General features: G+C 40.6%; 1 protein-coding gene across 1 annotated transcript; it reads right to left on the reverse strand.

Annotated features, from left to right (window-relative positions):
* Positions 1–387: 387 nt before the first annotated feature.
* Positions 388–27290, reverse strand: abca3b (ATP-binding cassette, sub-family A (ABC1), member 3b). Its single transcript, XM_062438805.1, has 31 exons — positions 27137–27290; positions 25915–26015; positions 22995–23241; positions 20465–20592; positions 18742–18907; positions 17391–17650; positions 17180–17296; positions 16858–16978; positions 15201–15374; positions 14901–15082; positions 12893–13039; positions 12628–12757; positions 12373–12527; positions 11739–11894; positions 11425–11635; positions 10983–11133; positions 10467–10565; positions 9065–9263; positions 8621–8927; positions 8260–8533; positions 7752–7956; positions 7407–7626; positions 6920–7078; positions 6042–6214; positions 4767–4901; positions 4451–4645; positions 4118–4305; positions 3840–4010; positions 3493–3689; positions 3251–3324; positions 388–2795 (listed from the first exon to the last, which is right to left on the reverse strand). Exons 2-31 carry the CDS (start codon positions 25966–25968, stop codon positions 2664–2666), a joined length of 5127 nt encoding a protein of 1708 aa, XP_062294789.1. The 5' UTR covers positions 25969–26015; positions 27137–27290; the 3' UTR covers positions 388–2663.
* Positions 27291–27385: the final 95 nt, after the last annotated feature.

Here is a 27385-nt window from a genome sequence, read left to right on the forward strand (position 1 = left end):
GAATTTGTCTAATCTATATACACCTCGTTTGTCATTTTGCACACACTATTTTACTGTTTTTAACAACTGTTATCAGCTTGTCTACCACCATATGTATGGGTGTACATGACTGGTGAGGGGCTATGAATTTGTGGGTATGTGTCTATTTATTTGCCCTTAGTTTACAGTATATTTTAAAATACAGTAATTGCACCACAGACATAGCCAATTTTGCACACAACAATAAAGCAGTTGAATCTTGAATCCAGAGGACCTCTCAAAAGGTTAGTTTTGACACTTTTAACAAGGATTGCTTCATCAAAAACACATATTCCCACTTCCCCTGTGCATACAAATAAAGTGTTACTTGCAAGAAAAATGAAATGAGACAAAGGCAATTGCTACCATTTGCATAGAGCATTATTTAATTTAAAAAGAATAACGATACATATACAGTTGACAAGGTCAGTTCCATGGTACAGTACAGTACACAGTTACATGGATGTAAATTCCCCTTTTAAATATGATACACTGTATTTCATCATACTCAGTCCTTCAATATCAGCAGCGCAAACCTCGCCTTTTTTTTCTTCAAACCACTTATTTAACATTGCAGTTGATTCAAGTCGTACATGGAATGAGACATGAATTGTGCAAAATATACAAACAGATGTCACAAAAGTCAAAATTAAGAGGTTAAACCCTTTAAAGACAAATAAGCCACATACAATATCAGTGTCTTTCTGGAATGTCAGTCTCTAATTTTCATACATACACACACACACACACATACACACATAGTAATATTTTGTCATCCGCTAAAGCAAGCGCTGCAAAGCATATCAAGCTGTTAATAAAGTTGATTAACATGAGTGCTTTCTGCTTATGTGTAAGACAGTAAATACATTCATCTCACTTCTGAGAAGTCAGGGCTATTTTTCAAGAGTAGGATGTTAATTCATCTCAGATTATAATATTGATCTTTAACATGGATGAAAGCAGGAGACTGAATATATTTGGGATTGGTTTTGGGAAATATCAAATATCATTTGTAGTAGTCCTACAGAATACATACATATTTTTACAAGTTCGCACAAGTAGAAAAAAAGGCTGTGGGAATGTGATAAATAGACGAAAAAAATGTACAAAAAGGAACAAGCAATCACTCTTCCTCAGAACAAGGCAACTAGTTTTATGCAGAGGACTGACTGAAGTTTTTCTATTCATACCACTGTTGGGCCTTTTTATTGCATTTCCTGACATTCTCTGAAGGAGCAGCTCTATGTTAAATATGACAAAGCCATACCGTTTGTAGACTGTACATTCACAATCTCTTAGTTTTAATATTTAAGAGCTATCATAGCACTGTTTCAGTATAATGTGGATGAATTCAGAAAACGTGTTGCCATTCTCTAATACTCGCTCTCTTTGTTATACATACAGGTGTACCATGCAAAATGCATAGCTGCAGGAAAAATAAAAAAACTTTTTGTACTAAAAAAAACCTCAAAAGGTCATTGCAGTCTTGTTCTAAATCAAAGTCAATCACATACAGTTAAGTACAATTTGCTTTAAAGTCAAGACCTCTGTTTCACCTCAACAGCAGCGGGATGTGAAAATGATCTGCTGTGTCACACAATGATTTCAGTGTCTTTCTAGTAAATATCTCTGTAAACTATGATTGCTGGATATTCACATGGTGACACACCTGTTGCTGTAACTTGTTTGGCAGCAAAAACAGTTGAGGTGCCAAGAATCATTGGTTCACACGAGCTAAACAATTGAGATGGAGTATATGTACTCAGACTGGACGAAAAGTACTCTGAGGACTAATCCTCAATAATGACGGTCTTCAAGAGTTTGCTAGCAGCTCTCTGCTCGCCCCGCTATCATGCACTCTGCAAAACGTATTTTATGCATGCATTCATTAATGTGCCCAAAACAGTCTTTAAATGAGTAAACGTTCTGCTCTGGCCTGAATGAGTAAGTGGTTTTTAGTACCATGAACACATCACATTATTTACATCTGGCAACAACATTAAGACGCTCTTAAGGATAACCAGGCATTTTGTATAGGGTGACCTAAAGAAACAAGAACCTTCATTAGTTGGATAAGGCGCAAAGGTGTGCAACAATTTCAGAAACATATCAAATTCTCTCGTGATGATTGATGGTCACAAAAAAATCCTTGGAAACATAATCACATTATAAAATAAAGTCATAAATAACAAAAAAGACAAGCTGTACACACATACGTGCACCCACACAAATAAACCCTGTCACACACAATTCAGAGTAGTGGTAGTATCTCATGAGTGGTGTCATTGTCTTTGACCTCACTAAAAAAGGTGCAGCATAGAGAGTTCAATCCCACCTCAGTCCCTGCATGTCATCATCCCAAATTACCCACTTTCTCGTCACACAACAACAATAATAACAATGGCATTAATGAACCAACAAAGAGACATGACATAGAAGTAGAAATGCTGAAGTTGATGTTTGGGGACTGGCCCAGTGTGTGTTTGTTTGTGTTAGTGGTCAAGGTAAAAATGGAGCTGGATGGCCAGAGGACCGCGCCCAGCCTGTGTACACACCTGCTGTGTGACTGAGGCAAGTCCATGTACACTGGTCATACACAGACACTGTAAAAAATGGACGATGGATGGACGGATTTCTCACTCCTCTTACTTCCTCTTGCTCTCTGTGCAGTGCTGGAACTGGGCAAAGCTGAGGAACACCTGCTCCAGTGATATCTGGCTCACACAGTAGTCTTCAATGCAGTATTTCTCTTTGGCTGCCTCTAAAGTGCCAAACACCTTTGTGGGAGAGGAGAGAATGCAAGTGTGATTAAATGTATCTCTAGTGTTACCCAAGACTTTATTTCAAGATCACAATTTTAAGCTATAAAATGCATCTTTTGAACATCAAACCCTATGCTGTACACACAGCTACTGTGCATGATTTTTCATATCAGCATTTCTTTTTTAAAGGATGGCTTTTCAGTGTTTGGGGTATTTTTAAGTATAAACCACGAGTATTGTAAAAGTAAAGAAGGATCAAATGGTTAGTATTTAATTTTAACAGATGATTGTGAATGTAAGATCACTGTTTTTACCTTGAAACTGTGTGCATTTGCAGAGCTACTGTGCTAAAGTGTAACACAGAACTATTTTGTCCACTAGAGGGAGTTCTAACAAAGCACCTGTTTGACCAAACCATGTAGTTTTTCGTTTTTTGAAATTAGTTGTCAATTGTAAATCAGTTACTGTACCTGGGCCCAGGTTAGTGTTTTGTCAGTCAAATGATAATGCACCATTCCCTGGTGTTCGTCCTTTAGTTGACTTCCTGTGGTGAGAAAAAAAATCACATGGTTAAATCAGCTTTGATAGCCTTTAAGCAGCAGAAGTTATTCAAGTTGTTCACCAGAGAAAGAGCAAAAAAATACATTTAAAATGTTTTATAGCTGCATTCATCTTTATAGTTACCACTGTTAATGTTAAAGTGAATGTTAACCTGGAAAGGTGCTTTCAATAAAGTCTTTAAAAAGCTGCAGGTCACTGTCCTCCACCTCAGTTTCTATATGAACTTTAGCCAGCAGGGTGTAGCCACTGCCAAACTTGCTCTTCAGGTGCTGCGGACTCCCGAGGCACTTGAACTGACCATTGACCATCACTGCCAGCCTGGTGCACAGGGCCTCACACTCCTCCATACTGGTGAGGGAACATATAAGAATAGGAAAGTGACTCTGTGAATCTCTGGCTTTTATTAGAAGCAGTAATACAACATTTTTAAGCTGAATGCAGTTCAGATTCACAGGTAAGCAACTGTTAACCTGACATTCAAGATATTATAAAGCTCACCTATGGGAAGTAATGATAATGGCCTTGCCAGACTCCCGCGTGCGTGTAACAGCATCCCACAGCAGCCTTCTGGCCACAGGGTCCATCCCAGTCGAGGGCTCATCCAGGAAGATGACTGGAGGCCCACCAATCAGAGCCATGCCTGCACTCAGCTTCCTCTTGTTACCGCCACTGCATATGTTCATGGTGACATATCGTTTACATACACTTGTTCAACAAAATATGGACTGTATGGCACAAAGCAGAGAGAAATGTGAGCCATTTTATTTTCTACCTACCTGTAGCTGCGGACCAGTTTATCAGCATGAGGCTCCAGCAGCAGTGACCTCAGGACATTCTCCACGCAGCCGGACACATACTTCTCTGGTATTCCTCTGAGCCTGGCATACATACTCAGAGTTTCTCTTCCTGTCATGTGGTCCAACACAGCGTCAAACTGAGGACAGTAGCCAATACGCTGCTGCACCTGCAATACAGAGATAAATGTTCCCTTTCAAATCTCTGTGCCTTGAAAGCAGTGAGGCAGGACATTGAAGATTTACTCAATTCAAATCTTAAAGCTTTTGAATTCATAGAAATGCCCCTTTCTCTCCATCTCCCTCTGCTCCTACCTTCTTAATATCCCTTAAGATACTGTATCCATCGATGTAGGCGTCCCCAGAGGTCACACTCTCATCGCCTGTCAGCATCTTAAAGGTAGTGGTCTTTCCTGCTCCATTGAAGCCCAGGAGGCCAAAACACTCTCCTTTCCCCACAGCGAGAGACAGCCTGTCCACGGCCAAAAGATTCTCCCCACTGCTGTATACCTGAGAGGGAGAGATAACAGTTGCATATCTCACAGAGACACAAATAACAGACATATTTCAACACTGAGGCATTCTGAACCTCAAAAAACATTCAGAGTCCAGGCATACAAGTGTTACCTACCTTGCTGAGCTCTTGCAGAATGAGGGGGCTGCCAACCATGGACTCCACCATCGGCTGGCACTCCAGAACCCTCTTCCTCTCTTCTGCCACATCTCTGTCCTCTGGAAGCAGCGCTGCATCCTCTATTAGAGGTAACTAACACACACACACACACACACACACACACACACACACACACACACACACACACACACACACACACACACACACACACACACACACACACACACACACACACACACACACACACACACACACACACACACACACACACACACACACACACACACACACACACACACACACACACACACACACACACACACACACACACACACACACACACACACACACACACACACACACACACACACACACACACACACACACACACACACACACACACACACACACACACACACACACACACACACACACACACACACACACACACACACACACACACACACACACGACGAGTATGACAGAAAATGTAAACCGCAAAAAGTAAGACATCATAATAGTTTATAATATCACAGTAGTTTACAGGGAGTACATAATATAATCATATGTACCATGTACGAACTGTAATCTTCGACGTATAACTCTATTCATTAATTAATTTTTCCAACTCAGCTCCACAAATGTGTTTTCTTAATCTTAAACTCCTTGTAGGGGGTTCAGTCCTCCGGACCAGATATGCAATTCTTAAATGTTAAAGTTGATGAAAGCAGAGCTTGTTGCTTTTATTGAATGATGTAATCCAGCTGGGATTATGATTTTGATAAATAAAAAGGTGTGATATACAAAACTTTGTTAACAGATGCACTTAATGATTTGGCTTCTTTGCAGGAAGTCTCATGTTGCCCTGAAAATTCTTAAATCAAAGTGCTAATTGCTCAAAACTCTTATTACTAACAAGTGTTGCCAGCTGGCATTCAACCTGATATGAACCAAACTAATAGCAGTATTTCTAACTGTGACTAAGTTACTTCAGAGTTAAAGTTTTCCTTCTCAATAAGTGTTTGTGTACATTTAAACACATCTGCTTATCAAATTTTTTTGGATCTACAACCAATACTCAAGTTGTCTTTAGAGATTTCCATTTTTATAGGCCTCAGTTTGAATATATTTAACCACCCTTTCAAAATAGTTTCCCAGAGAGAACTCCTACACAGCGCAAGCTGTGGTTGCTAAAATGTCTGATGAAACTGGAACGTTTCCATTCTGACAGAAAAAAAGGGACAGAGACAAACATTAGACAATAATCTATACCTGTTTAGGTCCTCTGCACAGAGAGGTTAGGAGTCGCTTGAGAGTGCGGACGCACTGCAGCTCAATGACAAACAGCAGAATAATGTAGACTACACCCTGCACTGAGAAGGCCAAGAGGAAGCGTCCCACACCAGGCTCCGACATTGAAAAGTAGTTTGTTTGGTATGTGATGTCTAGAACCAGAGAAACAGAATCATGTTACAATAAATCAAGTGCATAAGTATGCAGGGGTTACACAAGAAATATATGATCTTTGTGATTTATCAGTCTTTATTTTGGTTATTAAAAACTGGGAACATTTTTTTTTTTTTAAACAACAACACAGAAAGTCAGATGAAAACTAGATTATGAAAAGACTATTTGCAGCCTAAATTGTATATAGTTAAATGGTTTACTGTATTTTTTTTTTAAATTCAATTGAGGAATCTGGTGCATACTGCATCTCATTTGTATTCCCCCCATTTTCCTCTTTACTCTCCATTACTAAAGTATTTGTTTAGCTGTCCTTGTCACCAGAGGACCTACTTTTCTGTCGAAAAGTAGAAAAAAAACAGTAAAATACAACTTTTGTTGTGTGGAGAAATCGATATAGTTATATCAATGATGATCCTATTTTTCCTTTAAAAAAGGATTCGAGATTCAAGAAGGATTCAAACATTGTCACTATAACAATGAACCAGCACCATAATTGAGATTCAGTTATATTGCTGCCACCCCCATTATGACTCATCATTATCATATATCTCTTATCCCACATATGCATCATAGTGTAACTGGTAAATGTAGGTAGTACATCCCATTCTTACTGTTTTATACCTGAAATAAAGGATTGTGCCACCTCTACAGCGAAAGCAATTACTTTTTTAGGCAGTACTTACTTAAATACTTGCAGACCGTCTCGCTCAAAGGGTTCGAGGTGCAAAACGAGATGAACTCGTAGTTCTGATAAAACTGGCTGAAGGACATGCCGAGGCAATAGTTCGGGAAGATCAGGAACACCTTATCCAGTAAATGTGACAGATTCTGCAGGTTCAACTCTGGAGAGGGACAGACAGACAGTGTGTTTTTCATCTGACAGTAAGGACCTTCCTAGGTTCTTTTCAGTAAGCTGTTAGAACACGGTCCCTCACAAGCTTGCCATCCCGACGAGGGACACAGCAAAGCCAGACGCACGGATGTTGATAACTGAACCAAATCCTCTGTTGGGTGGGTAAGTGCTTTTTCTCTATGTGCCATCCATGCACTGTGCACTCAAGATGCATTTAACCACACAAATACACTGTTTGACTTTTCAAACACCTAAAATTTGCATGTAATTTGTAATTTGATGTCTGGCCAATATTGGCTGCCAGTTTCTCTTCTCACCTGGGATAGTCATGATGGTGACAGCCAGAAAGGTGGCCGTGCCAGAGATCATGTTGAAGATGGTGAGGCGAGTGTAAGCAGTGGCGGCGGTGGAGAAAAAGAAGCTGAGCAGGTACATGAGAGGCACAACAGCCCAGCCATACAGCAGCAGCAGCAACAACACATCTACCAGGTGGTTGTCAGCTATAAAAGCTTTGACTCCGAAAGCCTGGAATACCACCTGAGAGAAAAAAAACAATTTAACATGTTAGACTCAAGTGCCATAATGCATCAGTGTCAGCATCTGTCTGCACAGATGAGATCATAATCCTAATCTCAACAAGTGATATCAGATATCTAACTGACCAGCATGAGGAGACAGGGCAGAAGGAAGTTGACCAGGTCCCACAGCAGGGCAGAAAACCAGAAGTTTGACAGGTAGACGCCGCTGACCTGCTGCACATGCTTGGACTTAATAGACGACTCTGTAACAAGCAGCAGGGCGAAGGTGCTAGACAGGGAGGCCATACCATACATCAAGTTGATGGCGATGGCAAAGCCTGTCTTGCTCCTAGAGAGAAAAGAAAAAAGCGAGATGGTTAGGAGAGAAAAAAAAAGGAGTTGAAAAGGGGTTGATGACAGGAGGAAAGCTAACAATATTGCGCGACAATAAGAGATGTGAATACACAACTGCTTTCTTTGGAAAACTACTCTTTTTAAATTATATGTGTCATGATGGTGCTTGCCCCCAAAATCATGTTAGCACTCATGATTTTTGCACTCTTTTCTACACAAACTACAGTACCTCTAACACCTCGATATTTTTAAGTTCTAATTTCAAAGCAAATGCTCTCCTGCCCGTCCCCCCACTCACTCCGTGAGCTGGCTCCGGGCGCTCTCAGACAGATTGCGTGGCATGGGGTAATTGCCTGTCTGGATGGAGGCATTTGGCCCTGCAAGAAGTTTGAACAGAGCATTGTCCACCATCATGAGGGCTGTGGCAGGTGTATGGTAACCCTCGTTGTTGAAGTAGGCTGTTGCTTCGGCAAACTGGCTGCTGCTGCCAAGGAAAGCAGCGCCCAACACACAGCGTTCATTAAAGCTGCCACCTTCCTCCTCTGCCTGGGTCAGGATGTAGTCAGTAAAGTCTGATGGGAAGGAGAAAAGGGAAAAATGGTCAGTAAATACTCACCAAAACAGTCAAGCCAGGACCATGTCTTTCTCTATACGCCTACCCGTAATGTTAATGAGCTGGCCTAGCTGGGCAGAGAGCTGGGAACTGTATTTATTTGCCAGGGCGGAGGCCAAGGGACCCGCCCCAGGCTGCACAGCCACAGGGACCCTGGTGGGACCATAACGACTGAGTGCCAGCTTCAGTTGAGGAGCATTCTGGTGATTGGGAAAGGTGCGTGCCACAATTAAGGCCATAACAGTGAAGACCAAAGGAACCAGGAACTGAGCCACCATCACCTTCCAGTTTCTCCAGCTGTACAGCGCCCTCTTCAGGAACATAGCATAAAACTGTTGTAGATGTAGTCTGACCTGTGGGAGAGAAAAGTGAGTTGGCAACATAAATAATATACAGAAAAATACTGAATCCAGTAACAGAGACATTGTTGCACATTATGGACCACATTCATTTATGCCCCCTCTCTATATAACATCAGTTTACATCTCACCCCAGTGTTCAGTTTGATGTTGGAGCAATCCTCTGAGATGAGTGTGCCACTATCTGTGAAGTCAGTGACATCGGTCATGCCACTGATGCTGCTGGCATCGTCTGTGGTCCAATCATGAGAGCGTCTCTCATGTTGGTACTGAAGGGCGGGCAGCTGGATAGCCTGGATGTCCAAACTAGAATCCACCAGTTTTCCCACTCTGAACACACAAATTAATTATGTGATAGTTTAACTTGACTGAAAACAGTACCAAAAGGTAATTTCAATGTAAGGTTTTCAAATTTGAAAGCAACCAACCACCATTGATAGCACATTATTTAAGTTCATAAAATGACATGTTTTTGTAAAATGATGATGAATTTCAGGAAGCAGAACATCTCCAAAATGTATATACATAAAACCAGATCTACAGCACCTCTTCGGTGTCACTTGCTGTACATCTGCATCCATTCTTATCATCTTCCATTTAAGCAGCTCAGTGAGGTGACAGAAAGCAAATCTTCTTGCAAATAAACCTATTTCTGGGCCTTACAATTCATTAATCAGTGAAACCATCCAATCAAGGCACCCGCATATGAGGGTACATCCAACTATTATTATACACCCTCATGTCCCAAGATGTAGTAACTTGTGAGCCTAGTTTCATCCATCTGAACGTTCGTCAGTATATCCTTTTCACACATGTGGAATTAAATGTTAAAAAATAAGACAATGAGATAATGGCATTATAGTGGAAACAAGAAGTGCATATTATTGCATTAACAATAGCAGCATTACTACCTTAAATATTTTTTGGGGTTTCTTGGCTGTAAAATAATAAGCACCAGAGGGGAGCACCACATGTACAAACAGCAGCTTCTGTTGTTGTGTTTGATGTTCTGTGTATAAATAGAGTATAAGGCCAGAGCACACTGATGGACTCTTAGTAATGAGGCCTGTGAGACAAACATTCTTGGCATCATCAACTACAGTGTCGTACTCTTGCACTAGCTGAAATAGCATGCAGCGTTAGTCATCTGCAGAGGAAGCACTCCTGCTCGTTGCCACAGATACACACATTGAGTCCACAGGGAAGCAGAGATAACTACTCGGTAAGCAGCAGGCAGCCAGGACTGAGATGTGTAAGCACAGTAAACAGATTTATCAGCCAAAGCATCTGTTTGGACCATAGTCTGTGCAGTCTATTGTTTGCATTTAAACAACACTGAACACTGATCTTTTTACATTTGTGTGTGGTTCAGTTTTAAAAATTTAAATAAAAAAAAAATCTTTGTTGGTTGTTGCTTGAAATTACTGCTTAATTGAAAATATGCCAAGCAGAAGAAGAGTTGCTCCCCGAGTCAGATCCCACTGTTATGGAAAATTAGAAAGACAGTAACATTCTCCCGTGTCTTATTCTTACCTGAGGAAAACCTCTTCCATAGTGGTTACTGAAGCTCCATAGCTGGCAATCCCTAATTCATCTCTGTTCATCTCCAGCTCAGCAAACAGAAGCTCAAACCTGAGAAAAAACACAAAGTGCATCAGGAAAACACACGACATCACAGTGGGTTCACTCAATATTACAATATGAGTTTTTGATGAGTGTAAAGCTGCCAAATTTCTCACTATTCTCTATCTTTATTGCACCATTAGATCTGCCATAAATCCAAACTTACAACAGCAGTAAGTGTCACTGTGAAATAAAAATCCAATTTATAGGAGGAACACATATTGATTTTCAGTATATAAAAAGAACATAAAACAAGCTAAAACAGGAGAGATTGTTATAAAAAAGAGAAATAACCACAAAAAGGGTTTTTTTGCAGTTCAGCGGGGGTGATTTCTGAATAAGGATCATTATAACAACAAGGCCAACTCATAATATCCACTATTGTTTTGAGTTCTCTATGCATACACAAAGACATGATGGACTCACCTGCTGGTACTTTCTTTGGGCAAGATGTAAGAGAGCTCAGCCCCGGCGCTGCTTTCCAGTGTGGCATTAGGAACGTACATGTGAACAAGGCGGGTGATCTCGGACACGTTACAAAGGGCATCCTTTACTATCACCATGTGGTAGCCAGCACCTGGTGAGCAGAGGACAGGAACAGAGATAATCATATATTGTGATTTTGTCTATGCCATTCCCGGCAACGTACAGTTCAGCACTAGAGAATTATATGTTGGGTTTTCAAACATTTTTTTTTTTTAAGTACAACAACTTTTAAAACAGAAAAACATGACTATAATAATGTTTATTACTCTATACTGCTATCATTTTTGTAATAACTGTACATGCTCTTTTGACCAGCCATACAACATACACAGAGTCTGAGTCTTGTACACTTTTTCTCCACTTCACTCCTATTTTCACTCACCATATTTGTTCTTAAGGAAAAGTGGTGACCCGCAGCACTGCAGTTCCCCTCCTGCCATGATGACGATGCGGTCACCAAGCAGGTCAGCCTCGTCCATAAAATGCGTGGTGAGCAGGATGGTGCGACCGCGCTTCTCCCCTTGTAAAAGGTCCCAGGTGGCACGTCGTGCTGATGGGTCCATACCCGATGTGGGTTCATCTAACATCACCACCTGGATATAGATAGAATTAGGAGGAGATGAGAGGTGGTTAAAGGGGGGGAGGGGAGGTGCATGGAGCGAGAGTGAAAAAAAAAAAAAAGGGACTGATGCTGACCTTGGAATCTCCAATGAGGGCAATGCCAATAGAGAGTTTTCTCTTCATGCCACCAGAGAGGGTTTTGGAGCGAGCCTGTCGCTTGTCCTCAAGGTTCAGGAGACGGATTATTCTGTCCACCTCATCTGGAATCTTGTCTTTGGAGTAGCCTTTCAGCTAAATTTAAGACAGACAAACATACTGAACCCATACCCTCATCTAAACTACCAGTTTCTAATTCACATTAATGTCAATGAAGCTGCAAGCCTGACGGAAAGCACCTTCACCTCTCTTGTTCATAGAATGGTTTATTTTCTTCAATTTTTTTTTTGAGGAAGTTTGAGTGCTTTAGAGGAACTGAGATAGTACAGTAAGCTGTCATGACTTGCAACTCAGATGATGAAGCATTTTTGTACTAGTATAGCAAGAAAAAAAGAAAGAAAGGAAAGAATGTTTCTAATAACACTCAACTGGACAAATAAAGGTTAAACTAAATCTCAATTCACTGGCACAGGAAACGAATGGACATTACACAGTAAACTTTCACTCATCATTCATAAAACATCTTTGTAGACAATGAACTAGCGGGGAGAAAAAACAACAAATGAGGGCGTGACTGTAAGTAGATGTAATCAGTTGAAGAATAAATGAATACCTGTGCATAGAAGAGCAAGTGCTCTCTCACAGTAAGGTTATCAAACAGCACGTCATGCTGGGGACAGAGCCCCAGACTGCGTCGGATCAGAGCCATGTCCTGACAGATGTCATAGCCGTTGATATAGGCTCTGCCACTGGTGGGGGGAAACAGACCTGCACGTACAAAGGAAGGTGGGTTAGTACAGATGTATCATTAAGGTGGCGTGTGTGTTTGTGTGTATTGCTTGCTTGCAAGGGTGTTTAAGCTGGTCACCTGTCAGCATGGACAGTGTGGTGGTCTTCCCAGCACCGTTGTGTCCTAGCAGGACCGTGACCTGTCCCTCGAACATGTTCAGCGTAAGATCCCGCACAGCCTGACGTGTCTTGTTGCCCATTTTGAATTCCTATTAAGGGGATACACCAGAACACATATATGTATTACCGTAGCAAAAAAGGTGTGGGGGTTGCTTAATTGCCATCTCACTATTGCATTTTTTGGTAATTTTCCCTTGAGGCCCTTGAGGTGTTCTGCAGCTCACCTTAGCGAGATGTTTAATTTTGATCCCAGAGACTAGTCCAGCTGGTTCCGCCTCTATAAACTCTCCTTTCAGAGCCTTTTCTGCATCCTCCTCTTCCTCCTTCTCATTCACCAAAGCCATGCGAGGGCTGCTGCACCAATATGAAGGCTGCAGGTAAACAGAAGTAAGATAAAGCACAGTAATTAGAGGATATAACGAATGATGCTGAGGAACTCAGTCATACATCAAAACACATGAAAGAGAGAGTGGGCCGACATTAACATTGTCCATATACACTCTACAATGAAGGCGAGTGTTTCCTAAACAAACCTCCCTTTGGTTCCCTTCCTAAGAATCTGAGTAAACCTCCCTTTGACCCTGAAGAAACAGCATTTCACACCCACACACACACACAATGGACACACAGTTAAATGCGTCAACATTTAATCCACACCCTGCTGGCAGTCTCTTGATTTCCTGACTCCTGGGAAATGGGTTAGCAAGAGTTTATTTTTGCGTATGTAACAGCACGCCATTTCATGATCGTCCATAGTTCTTATATAGATAACCCTCATTTGTGTTGGCTGGACAGACTCAGACATTTCCTATTATTCCAGCTAGCTGAACTCAAAGACTTCCTCTGGCCATCATGTCGTGGCCTCACGTTCTCAATCCTCTCCGCTGTCACTGTGTCAGAGCCACTTTTACAATATAAAAGCAAACACAGTAAGCAGGGCTCACAGGTGGGAAGCCAGAATGGGGTCATGTCCTTTTTTACTGCAATAGTAGTACTAAGTATCATATCCCTAGTTGGGTGAATGAGTGAGAGTGTGTTAATATGTCTGCCTCTTTCAAAACATTTAAAAAAAAAAAAGCTACTATCTGAATCCTTATCATTATCTTCAAAAGTTCTGTCTTAAAGTGTTCACTATTGCAGCATACCTGTTACCAGTGGTTTCTCCACCAAACTATGAATAGTCCTGCAAATATTTACACAAAATGATTGATAAACAATTCTATCACAAATTCTTTTTTTTAGATTATTATAAACACCACAGTCACCAAGTCTCTGAAATGCCAAACACCAGTGAAATTCATTGGAAAGCCCAAGGGGAATAACTTTCAAGTGAATCTCTACACCAAAAACTGATAAATAGTATATTTCTGATATGGAAAAATCCCCCTCCACAAGTGTACTATACATCAAGAGAATATTAAATAATTAATAGATACTGTTTTACATGTTATAAGCAACATGGTGAACCTGGAGCATATACAGTATTTTAATCCAATGTGAAAGATCCAGACATGAAAACTCATTACACTGTATGCTGCTGAAAAAGGAGATTAAAATGACCAACCTTGATTTTATTCACAAACAGCTTCCCACAGCGTTTCATGTTTTAAAATCTAAATGACAGAAGGAACAAGCTTTTCTGTATGTGAATGGTAAATGGACTGCACTTAAATAGTGCCTCTCTAGTCTTCCGACCACTCAAATCGCTCTACACAGCATGCCAACATTCACCCATTCACACATTCATATTCCGATGGCACAAGTTACCATGCAATGTGCAAAATTGCTCAGAGGGAGGACAATCTAATGCATTTACCCACACACTCACATTTTGGGGTTCAGTATCTTGCCCAAGGACACTTTAACATGCAAACTGCAGGAGCCGGGGATTGAACTGCCGATCTTATAATTGAGGGACGACCTGCTCTACTTCCTGATCCACAGCCAGCGCCACCATGTGGTCTGACTAGCTGACACAAAGCCTACTGTCTAATGTAGAGACTACAATCTGAGGGATTTTCTGAGATGAAATTTGTTGCATTGGTACTGCTAGCAATTATCTGAAATATCCAAATTAGTTTTGACTGCATCATCTATTCATACTAACTGTATATTCCACTAATGCATGTTTATTTGTGTTTTGGTTGGCTTTTATTGGCTTTTTTTTCCAATTGAAGCTGAAGTGTATTTGAGGGTCTGTGCAAGTGTGAGCTGCTTAGCTCTGTAGCGTACCAGTATGAAGAAGTAGGATGGTAGAGGCACTCCATACTCTCCAGGAAAAACTGCCTCCATGTACCAGGCGACCAGCCCGTACAGTATAGAGTCAAACAGCAGCAAGCCCAGAACCTGGGCCATGGAGAAGTCATCATCCACCGTCACAGAATCAAACATGTTAGACCACTGAATTCCTGTACCTGCAGAGGAAGAAAAACAAAACTACAGTTTTAAAAAGCAAATACACACCGAAAGAAAAAAATACTTATTAATGTATGTGCCGTTGGTGACAAAATTGACCAAAACCAGCAGGCTCACCTTTGCCTTCAAACATTCCTATAAGCTGAGCTCCCATGGCCATGGCCACATTGGAGATAAGGCAGGCGGACACCTTCTGAGCATGGCTGAGTAAGTCGTAGCGAGGCCACAGGAACAAATAAGGCAGGTAGCTCAGGAAATACATGAAACCACCCGCTGCTGCCGCCACATTGGCTAATGTTGGAAGGAACAGAAAGAATGAGAGGTTGAGGGGATGCCGAACAACGTCCAGGCTCATGTAGCCTTCGATAATATAAGATTTGACACACACACAAAAAAAGTCAATTAAAGAGTGCAATCACAGCTCTTGTATAGTTGTTTGTTGTCATAGTTACAGAGTAAGACAAGCACAAACACACATACATGCATTTTGCAGATGTAAACTAAAGCTGACAGGTAAATTACTATGAGAAAATAACTACTTTTGCTGAGAAACCCATTTCCCTGATTGACAGAACGAGTCTGTGAGTTTGCTAAGATGAATCATTATGGAGGACAAATGAGAGATGGGGGGGAAAGTGGAGGAGAAATTTGAGCATTGTAGATGAGGAGAAGACTTTCAGGGCTGCTTCCATTTCTGCGCTGTATGACAAGACCTCTCAGTAGAGCACTTGTTGCAGACAATGTGACATTTTGAGCCTGAGTGGAATGCAGTGCATTGATTAAGTGCCATTATCTGTTCCTAAAACGTACACCAGTGGGTGGGGAGAAGTATCCGGAGAGCTACTCACACAAAGAAAAAAAAAGCACATATTTGTTCAAAAATGGCCAAGGAAGGCACCGAAGGATTCTTTCTCATGGTTTGGCATATTTCTAATAATAGCCTCTCATCTCAGCCTCTTTCCTCCTCCATTCATCCACATACCATCATTTATAACCTACCTGGGTGTCATTATAGGATAACCTTTGTGTCTTAGCAACTTCATGTCTATGTTCAGTATCACTGAAGCCTTTTTAAGTCTCTTTTCTCTTCTACTCGGCCCCGTGTGAACAAAAGGCTTTTAAGGCATAATCATAACCAATCATAATCAAGTTCAGTTTTCTTATCATATTTGAAAAAAGCTAACAACAACATCAAATTGAAAGCATGGCTGGTAAATAAGTACTTGTGTGTGATTGTGAAGCTTGATAAGCAATCTGAGCAGCTTAGTTGGGAAACTGGGAAGGGATGGATGCCGGTTTGAATGAAAAGCTCTAAGTAAGTGAGAGTGTGAAGAGGAAGAGAAAGGAGAAAGGAATTTAAACAGCTTTTTCAATTTTCAGCCATGTGAAGTTAACCCTGTCGGGGGTGAACAACGACGACATTAAAGAAAATGAACTTGCTAACTTTTAAAGTGAGAAAAAAATGTGTCTTCAAGAAAAATAGAGGTTCCATATATACTCCTATACAGACAGACTATCAGTAATTACATGATTTTAATATTTACACTCTTATAGTGATGTGATTATTGTGTACATGCATATATACACACTGTATGTAGCTTTGACTAGTCAGGAGCACTAATCCTCTTTGTGCACACTCTTTTTATGCTTTAGACTAGTTAAGAGCCCCATTTGCAGTAGATACTGTACATACTGTACATTTCAGCAAACTTGGGCAGGAGAATGTACTGAGAAAAAGAGTGGACAAAACTCATGCATACACGGAAAAACACACCTCGTGAAAAGAAGGCACTAATCATGAAGCTGAAGTTGATTGTGGCCACGGTGAAGACGAGCAGGAAGACAAAGACCAGGGTGGGGTCACTGTAGCTCAGCACTGCTCCATTAGGGCTCACCTATAACAACAAAACAAGGAGTTCCAATCAGCATTCAGGTCTGACTTGTTGCTAAATAAGTAAGTCATATTGTATGAGCTAAACGCTTAGCAAGACATTTCTACATTGTATGAACACGTAATGCATTCATTTACAGTGACTATTACTCTTTCTCATGATAGTGTATTGCTCTTTAAATTATAATTTGTAAGACTCGCTCACCTGAATACAGAGGAGCAGAGTGACAAAAAAGATTGAAATGGAGAGGAAGAGGAAGAACATGAGGAACCAGGCACTCCAGTGGAGCCAGTTGCTGAGACCCATCATCCTCATGTACTCCTGAGACGCACAAAAACAGCAAATGTAAACAAACAGCCAGACAATACTGAAATTACATTTTGACCAACACTTTCCTGGAGACGCAAAGACATACCTTGAGCTTCCTTTCCTTCTCCTGCACCACAGCTCGGACTATGCTGAGGGACGTATAGGTGAAGCTGAGCACCAGTAGTAAGGGCAGTTGGTTCTGTATGGCCAGGATAAAGACGTCGTATATAAAGGCAGGGTAAGGAAACCGAGAAAGGACCACTCTGGTCTGCCCCAGCAGAGAGTCAGCAGCAGTTCTGTTGTAAGAGCGCATGATGGCTCGGTCCACTGCTTGCTGCACCGTCAGGAAGCCCTCTCGGAAATATCCTAAAAAGAGAAGAGATATTAACACTGAAGGGAATTTGGTAATACGGCCATTTCAGTAGCGTTAACCTGGGTTCACCAAATGACTCGTTTCAAAGTCCTGCTAACTTCCCTCTAAAAGTTAACATGAAAAACATGAAAATGGGTAAGAGGCCTTGAGAAACAAGTGGAACAGCAGCCATGAGTTATTATGCATGTGGAGGTTGGAAATCCATATTCATGTGACGATAAAAGCTTGTCGGTTCTATTATGCTGTTAGAATGACTTCATCTTTTGGAGTATGTCAGCATTATAGTCACACTCAACCTTAAAAACTTCATTATGAAAAAGGTCTGGGTCTAGCGGGGGCCGGCAGAATGCCGTCTTCTCTACACTCTAATTCATCATCATCACATCATTTAAACCTGACAAATCAAATAACCAGAGTGACAAATGATAAAATAAAGTATGTGGTGACACCTGAACAATGCCTGACACCTCATAAATGCCCCATGAATGATGTGAGGGCACAGTGTATCCTGATAATGCCAAAACTAGATAACACTGATCAAGCCAAAGATGTGCAGGGGTGTGGTTGCCATGGAAACACAGCCAGCCAGAATAGAGGACTCGCTCTAGAGCAGTGGTCTCCAACCCTGCTCCTGGAGAGCTACTGCCCTGCATGTTTTAGGTATCTCCTCACTCTAACACACCTGATTCTAATAATCAACTCGTTATCAAGCCCTTTGACGAGCCTCAGCTGCTTGATAACGAGTTAGAGTGAGGAGACACCTAAAACATGCAGGGCAGTAGCTCTCCAGGAGCAGGGTTGGAGACCACAGCTCTAGAGACTGTGGAAGTGCTTTTCATCGTCTAAGCAGTTGTTTGTCTGACATTGTTTTGTGGCATTTTAAAAAGAACCAATGCCTATTTAGACAATGCCTGTTCCAAAAATGTCAGGTTTTTAAGAATATTAATGATGTTTAGTATGCTCAATGCACACAAGATGAGCTGCATTACATGACAGAAAAGTTGAAACAAAAAGAAAAAAAGAGAGACAGATAAAGACACATAAAAGGGAAGGAGGATTAGAGAGAAAGAGGAAGGATTCTGACCAGGCGTGCCCCCGTCCTTGTCATACTGCTCCCTCGGCCCCGGCAGCTGAAAAAGGGGAAAGAGGCTGAGCGTGTGCCAGTCCAGGTCGCTGTTCGGGTTCAGCTCCGACCTCTCCTTGGGAGGGGCATTGCGCGGGGTGAAGGTAAAACGCAGATGGTAGCTCACCTGTATAAGGGACAAGGAAATGGTAAAAATAAAAGAAGAAAGATCTTAACTGTTAGAATCAACAGACCTCACACTAATAACTAAACAAATAATTAAATTGAATACAGTATACATAATTTATTTTTTATTATTTTAAAGATTTATTTTTGGGCTTTTTGCCTTTATTTAGATAGAAGGTGGCAGAGAGGCCAACAGGAAACAAAGAGAGAGAGAGAGGGTTATGACCTGCAGCATAGTTCCCCTGCCGGAATCGTGCCATTATGTGGCATGTGCGGTAACCATGCGGCTACCAAAGCAATCCCATAATTTATGAACAAATCCAAATTTAATGGTTAGTGGGCAATTAGACTTATACAAATGTTTGTATTTATTTTGTACAATAAAGAGAATAAAAGACTGAATGAGTGACTGACGTGGAGACTGACTCTGCCCTCAAAAAACAATACTTTGGCTCCTCTTTATTAAGCTGATCTGTGCACTAGTTTAAATATGAAGCCATTAAGAGGTTTCTAAGTACACATCATTTTGTTTTAAGAGGTCATGTGCTAATAAGCATGTGAGCACTTGATCTACAGAACTGAGACAAGCAGAGGGTGAGACATAAAAACAAAGAGGAAGACAGCAGCAAACAAAAGAGCGACATGAAGGATCGCTTGTGTCTTGTGTTTTGTTTTATCACCTACTGTGTATCCATGTTTGTTGTTTTATGTATCTGGCAGCAGCAATAATAACTTGATAATAGACGGGCACAGAATAAGAGTGAAGAGAAATTTGGTTATGAACATGGGGTGATGAGTCATCCTAAAATGTGTGAGCGCATGATTCTCTCCCTTGTAGTTCAGTGAGCTCCAGACAGTAAAACCTGTGAAGAATTTTCTCTCACATCCAAATAAAGCTTTTCCCATATGGAATCACACAATACAAACCTGTGAATTAATCTGCTCTCAGTCCGAACTTTCCAGCTACAAAGTTTTTATCTCTAGTTGTTTTTTTGACCACAACCTGACAACAATATGAGCTTGTTTGGTAAGACTTTTCCTTATATGCTCTTTAAAAACACCCAGCTGGCCAAGAAACTGCTTCATTTGCAGGTAAACAAATGAAGTAAAAAAGAGAAGTGGCTGAACCAGTGTTGCTGGAAACGCATACCATAAATGTGCTGTCTCATTCCTTCTTAAACTGTTCCACATGTAGACCAGGAAAACATGGCAGTGGGTCATGATGAAGTAAGAAAAACAAAAAAAGGAAAAACATCTGATATTTTGAAGTTTCTTGTCTGTTAGAATTTTTCAAAAACTGTGTATTATTTCCATATCTCATGCTAATCTGAGGCTTGTTTTTAAATGAAGACCAATAACATGAATAGTGTATTTTACAACTGATTCAAATGCTAATGCTTTCTTCTCCTCTGTTAAAATACAGAAAAGCACAAATGTTGTGTCCAGCCTCTGCAGTGTCCCTGTGCAATTACCAGATATTAACATGAAGCAGTTGCACTTAAAATGAACTATCTATCTGCTACAGTGTGTGACAGTGTGTGTATCCAGACTTATATACCTTAAGGGGCAGAGGTTCATCATCATGCTTGAAGGGGTGCTCAAACACCACAGCAGCCAACAGCTTTCCTGACAGAGGGTCATTTCTCACATAGTCCTCAAACTGCTCCTCTGTCTCAAAGCCACGAACTGGAAAAAAAAAAAAACCCACCCACACACACACACACACACACACACAGATACAAAGACCATTACATTAGTTGTGGTGTTGAATTCATCTCACGTACGTCTGTTTTCATGCCTGTCTCATTGCCCCGACCTTGGAGCTCACTATTCTCGCTGACAGCCTGGACGTTGGTTGAGACGCTGTCAGCATACTGAATTCTAATTGCCAATATTATCAATGAAACAGGTCAAAGAGAAGAATGTGCATGTCAAAATGTCAGCCAACGTGCATTTACTGGCACAGATGCTGCTGTAGATCACACAAAAAAGGTGAAGAGATACAGACATGAAACTCACTAAAGTCATCATGACACCACAAAAACAAGACTGCTTGAAAAAGCCAAAATACTCTAAATGATAACAGCGTGAAAACACAGGACAACACAAACAGATATGGTTTCTTTTTCTTTTTGATTAAAGTTCTTTCTTTTCCAGAACTGGATTTTGCAATGACCTTTTTTATTCCACTTATCAAGCAAACATGCAGGTATTCTGAGTCTGGCAAAGGACATCTGTGTTAAACACTTCAACCTCTCCCCCACCCAGGGTTAAATTTGGGTCAGTCTTATAAAATAAACACATGCATGAAGACACAGCACACGCGTTTTGCATTAAACAGACGAGATGTAACGTATTACTTGGTGAGATTTAAAGATGCTGGTTGCTGTTTTCCCTGTTTTGAGTCTTTGTGCCTTTATTTACCATAAAGACATGAGAGTGGTATCAATCTTCTCAACTAACTAACCTCCAAAAAAAAAAAAAAAAAGGGAATAAGTGTAATTCCAAAAATGTCAAACTACCGAAAACACTTATTTGTTGAAGCTTCTCAAATGTGAGCTGTGATGATAATCTGTCATCTGAAAATGGAAAAAGGATGTAGCCTTCTTAGCTTTCGCCTTGAATGGCAGTGCAAGAACAACTTAACATCTGTCAGATGACAAAAACCTTGAGATTACACAACATAGGAAAATTAATTTCACAATAGTCCAAGAAAAAGCATAAACAAGCTATTACAACACCTCAAATGGGATGCCTTTTCAGTGCTCTTAGTTTAACATCATTGTTATTTTGATATGTGAAACTGTGACATTTAAACACCACAAGGCCTTTTTTAAGTTTCTAAGATTGACGTCGCATTTCTGTGGTCTTCTGTGTCTGATATATTAAAAAAACTCAGCCTCAATCATTCGCCCCTCCACCTTTCTGTGTGAATGCTGAGAGCAGCTAAATTATTCATTAATGGCTGAGCTGGGATATCATGTGTGTATGGTACAACCTGCAGTTACACAGATCTGTCTACCTGCTGCTACACTTCTGTTGTCAACCTCACACTGTGGCTCTGTGTCCATATTGCTGATTGTCTGTCAATGTAAACAAATACTGTAATGCCTGTCTGTGGACCTGTCAGTCACTGTCAACATGTTTATCTAAATACCCGGACATGAGAAGGTGGTGTTGATGGTGCTGAGAGTGTGAATTAGAGATGGAGAGTAGGTGTCCCGAGGGAGCAGACCAGCATGCTACTGTGTGTATGTGTTAGCTTCCTTTCCTCCTATCTAAACTCCCAGCTAACATAAGAGAAGGGTGTGGCTTGTTTACTCTTCCAGCACCCATTTCTGGAGGAACTAGTTATCCCAGGTCTTCCCTGAACAACAAATGGTGTAGCTATGGCATTTGTTTCACCAGGTGGTTAACCAAGTAGACTGGCTATGATGAATAATATGAATACTGCATTTTCATATTATGCACCCTGGGTTTGGACATTTTTTTTCCAGATATACCCAGATAACCTAGAAACACTACCTTCATGTCAGGCATTCAAGCATCACATTAAAAAAAGGTTTCATGAGGAATGTAGTGAAGTTTTATCTCTCTCATATTTCTCAAATCCTGTTCTGGTTTTTTCATGCAACTTTGTGACATGTATAGCCATTTTCTACCTTGTAAAATAAGTAATGGGCCTAATGCAAGAACATTTAAGTGTATTCATATGTTTCAAGTCAGATTCAGTGATTTCACTCAAACCGAAGTATGAGAAAATTGTTGATTGCCACAAACGTTCTTAAATCACTCGTACGTGCCTCTTAAGAATGAACCATTTTTTGCATTAGGCCCAGTGCATCCAAGAGACATCCTGGTTAAATTAAGGTTAAATGAAAACAGAACAAATATTTATGTTACACATGTGAATTGCTTTAGCATGCAGTGAGCAAATTATTTTAGTTTTAGGAAACGTCATTCAGAGAATAGCCATACTAGCAAATAACACAGGCTGTCAGATGGATAAGAGCCTTCAAGACCTTTTTAAATAAGTCAGCACTGTGGTAGCGAACCTGCTGCCCGTTTGCTGGCCAAACACTACACACCTGAGTGGAGGAAGAGTCTGCCTCGCACATCTTCTGCCACCTGACGCACCACACTGGCGTTGCCGGGCACATAGGCCAGCTGCAACTGTTTCAAGTAGTTTTTTGGTAGTTTGTCGACGGAGTAGCTTTCATAGACCGTTGCATTTGGGAAATCTTTAAAAGGCACCTTCTGCCGCAGCACGATGAGGATGCCAGAGAAAAGCAGTGGCAGGACAATCTCCACCAGAGTGACCAGGATTTGACGTTTCTGGAAGAGCAGAAATAGAGAGATTATTAGCTGTCTGTTTCATAGGGATACATAAACTAGGATGAAAATAGATGGCAGATAAAATATCATGAAAAGGGTATTTAGGTTACAAGAGATATGAGAACAATGGGATGGATTATCAAATATGAAGCACATATAAGACATGGTCTTGAGTAGAATAAGCTATGCTATGCTGTACTTGGCAGAAAATCATTAAATTGATAAATGCCTCCATATTTCAGCCACAGGTGAGCAATGTCAATGAATACTGAGCATTGTTTGAAAGTAAAAGCACCCCTGTTTCAACATTAAATGTGCTTTGAAAATGCTAAATACAAATAATTTTTAGTCAATGCAGGGTCTGGGCATCACTTTATTCTTTCACACTACTCAGACTTGAAACAAGCGGATTTCAATGACTGTCAAAACAAAGCATAATTTATGTGACAGCCTAGTCTAGTTGAGTGATTGGAGTACAAAGTGACTTGGACAGTTTCAGGATATTACACAGTCAATCTCAGAAGGAAGCCAATAGGAGACCCCCCCCCCCCCCCCCTTCAACCCGAAATCAAAGTGCAAGAAAATAGACTACTATTCCCTTTTATTGGTTTAACAAGTTAATGTATAAATTAATCTGGTTTTATGATCACATTTAAGCAGTACTGTGTTTGTGCCAAAAGCATCACAGAGCTGTTAAGCTGTTATGTTGGATCTGGATTAGTCAGACCCCTTGATCAAGTTTACCTAATCAGATATGGCCTGACTTACATAACAAAAATGAACAACAAACTTGAACATAAACACATTAAGATTTTTTTTTTTTTTAAGACATGTCTAAGGAATGTATCAAGATTAGCATAGCTTTTGTGCAGATACCAAATCTCAGGTATGACACTGGCACCAGTATCAAAACATTTGGAACAATTCCCAGCCGTAGTACATTCAATACAAGGCTCTCAAGCCATTATATAAAATGTCTATGTGGTCTATGGTTGCTAAACTTAGATTATAAGAATAAAGGTATTCTGATTCTGATTATACTTTCGGTTTTTATCACCACGACTGGCTGTTCTTGGTTTAACTGCAGTAGATGCTGCAGAAAAAAACCACAAGAAAAAACTGTGTGTGTACTACAGCCTCAGTATCTAAGAGGCCATGTTCAGGCATGGTGCTGCTGTAGCCAGTGGGACGGGGTCCACGTGGACTCCAACATACAGGGAATAGTGCACAGGCTGCTGAACACTAAATGCACAGCACTAAATAACAATGCGGTCATTGTCTCAAGCACAGCCATACAGTAAATAATTTAGGAAAAGCAAAGGTCATTACCTAGAAATCATTAACTTTGCCAACAGTTGAGGAAATAAAATATATTTGAAGAAATAAAAAGGTTAGCTCAAATAGATTAAAATATTTTCTTTAAAATGTTTTTTCTAAGTGAGGAGACCATATATCATATTGCAATACAGACATTTTTTCTTGATTTACAACAGTGTGCATTTAGTTTTGCTTCTATTCGGCTAAATGCAGCTGTACTTCAAAGAGAAAGCCCCATGATAACATTAATGTTCATAGCCAGTAGTCCAATAGGAATAAACAAGAGCTGTGCCAACAGCAGTTTTTATAACAGGCTTCTACAGGCCTGAATTACAATATCCACAATTTCCTGGTGAAACAAAAATGTGAAAATAAATTACATTTGGTTGTGCAGATTAAGTGATTAACATGCACTCCGTGTCTGTGTGCTGCAGCCAAGATGGAAAAGAAACACTATGATGCACAGTGCTTCTTCCTGCTCGGGCCAAATCGAGTCTCTTACAGTCTCTAGACAAGCACAACTGGAGCAGCAGAGATTGGATAAACAGTGATGGAGCAACAACCTCAAACCACGCATGCCATGAACCAGGCAGTCTGATCCTTTTCTGAATGTTTGCAGCATTGTGCAACAATCAACTGATATTAGAGTTCAACTCTGTACAAGCAGCCATTCAGAGAAACACACAGCCAGACATGTGCCAATACACTGCACCTGTGGAAATCAGGCACTGTTCAGTGTAGAAAATACTTCTATATCTTCTATTAACTGAACACGGACCCCGAATTGGATGATATGATGTTCTTTGAACAACATTGTAAGTCTTGAGTAAGGAAGTCATGTTTTCTTGTGGATTTTGAGATGCCTAACAGGTTGACCAACAGTTGAAAAAGGCAAACATACTTTAAGCAGCTACGCAGCACAAAATCTGATTATGATACCTGTTTTATGATCAAATTTCATGATCTAGGTCACAACTATTAAAATGAAGGTTTAAAGAAACAAAATAACTGAGTGCAGATAAAGAGTTCCCTGATATATAAGGCTAAAAGCATGTGACATCTATCAACATGTTTACCCAGCTAAGAGCATGACACTCCAATAAGGTGCAGGCATACTGATTTGACCGGGGTCAAACAGTTTCCAGGATGCTGGCTAACATCAGCACTTGTAGAGAACAATATGTTAGTCAGTTTATTGTATTTATGGTGTTACACAAGTCTATAACTTAACAAACACTGTCATACAGGCCTCTGCTCTGTAAACCCAGCTATCTCTCACAATTCAAAGTTGCACACAATGTCACCACCTAATAAGGTCAACATGGTCTGGCTGTTTGTTCAATGTCTTGCACTCACCTGCTGAAGGTAGTTTTTCCACACCAGTAGTCCAAATTGTCGCATGATAGCCATGTTGAACGGTACAAACAGGACACAGTCCGGTCAGCCTTCTACAGTGGCTGGGGACACAAGGAGAGTGACATTTTTTAAATGTTTCAGGTTAGATTTAGATCTAAAGTTGCAATGTTTATCCTGGAGAATTGTTTGAAACATCTTCTACCAAACTGTGAAGGCACGAAAGGTTTCTAATCTCAGTTTCTATTAAACAATAACGCAAGAAAACAAAACAAAAAGGAAGTGAAAGTGAGTAATTGCCAGTATTATATATGTATGTGTACACAAAATAGTTTGTAACTACGGGAGTTATTGTAATAAAGTGAAGCAGCTACTAAGAAGAGAAGGGACATCTGCCCTGGACACAAGTTAAGTTAGAAAAACAAAAACATCAGCAAATGATCAAAAGATAGCTAACAGGCAGTTGACATTCACATGCTTAACCAGTTGGACAAGCCAATTTAGACTTGTTTTTCCCCCCTTTGTTTAAAATGACTCTAGGATGGTCAGAGACAGACTTTTTAAAAGGCAGCTAATAAACATACAACAAAATGTGAACTTTTTCCAACATTGTCACATTTGCAGGTACTCACATAGGTCCACACAGGGCAATTATAAAGCTACAAGGACCAGGTTTGCCTTATGGTGGGATAATAGCACACACACAAATTCACAGCACACCACACGAGTAAATACATCTAATAAAAACTAGTCACGCTGAGATTGTTTGAATTTCACACTATTGCCATTCATCTCAGAGAAGATACATCCCTTCCATGATATATCAGGAGTAGTTTACTGCATTATCCGTGTAAATGAATTCACAAAATCATGTGCTACCCATTTACAGCCACCACTTATCTATTAGTATGTTCTGGCAAACAATAAACATAAAATAAGCCATTTGAGACGTGAACCTTTTCCTCTATTAAACCAGAGCTTCCTTTCTCCTCTATGATTGGTCCAGTACCATCTCCTGGCCTTCCTGATTGGACAATCGGCCTGCTCGTCAATCCCTAAGGATTTTTGATGGATGCTAATAATGGAGCTGAGGGACAAAGCGAGGTTATATCTTAAATATAATGCGCTGACTCACCGATACGACTTCATTTAATTTTCTGAATCACTAGACATCTCAGCTGAATTTGCTCGGCTGTGTTTTTTCGCATAAAAATTGTCAAATTACCTCAAAAATGCTGCATGAACTTCACGAGCGGTGGTCCCTCCTCCTACTGTCGGGGTGAAAACAATTCCTCCTCTCTTTTTTTGGGGTCTTAAACCGATGACAAAACCATCACTGCAGGGCTTCTTTCTTCACCGACACATTACACAGGTCCAGGCTAGCATTAGAGGAAGCTCAGGACGTCCGCAGCCCGGTCTGGGTTTCTCCCCCCTCCAGTTTTGCTGCCTGCTAGTGAGGCGATGACATTGCACC

The sequence above is a fragment of the Scomber scombrus genome, chromosome 18 (genome assembly GCF_963691925.1).
Source record: "Scomber scombrus chromosome 18, fScoSco1.1, whole genome shotgun sequence".
NCBI classification, from domain to species: Eukaryota; Metazoa; Chordata; class Actinopteri; order Scombriformes; family Scombridae; genus Scomber; species Scomber scombrus.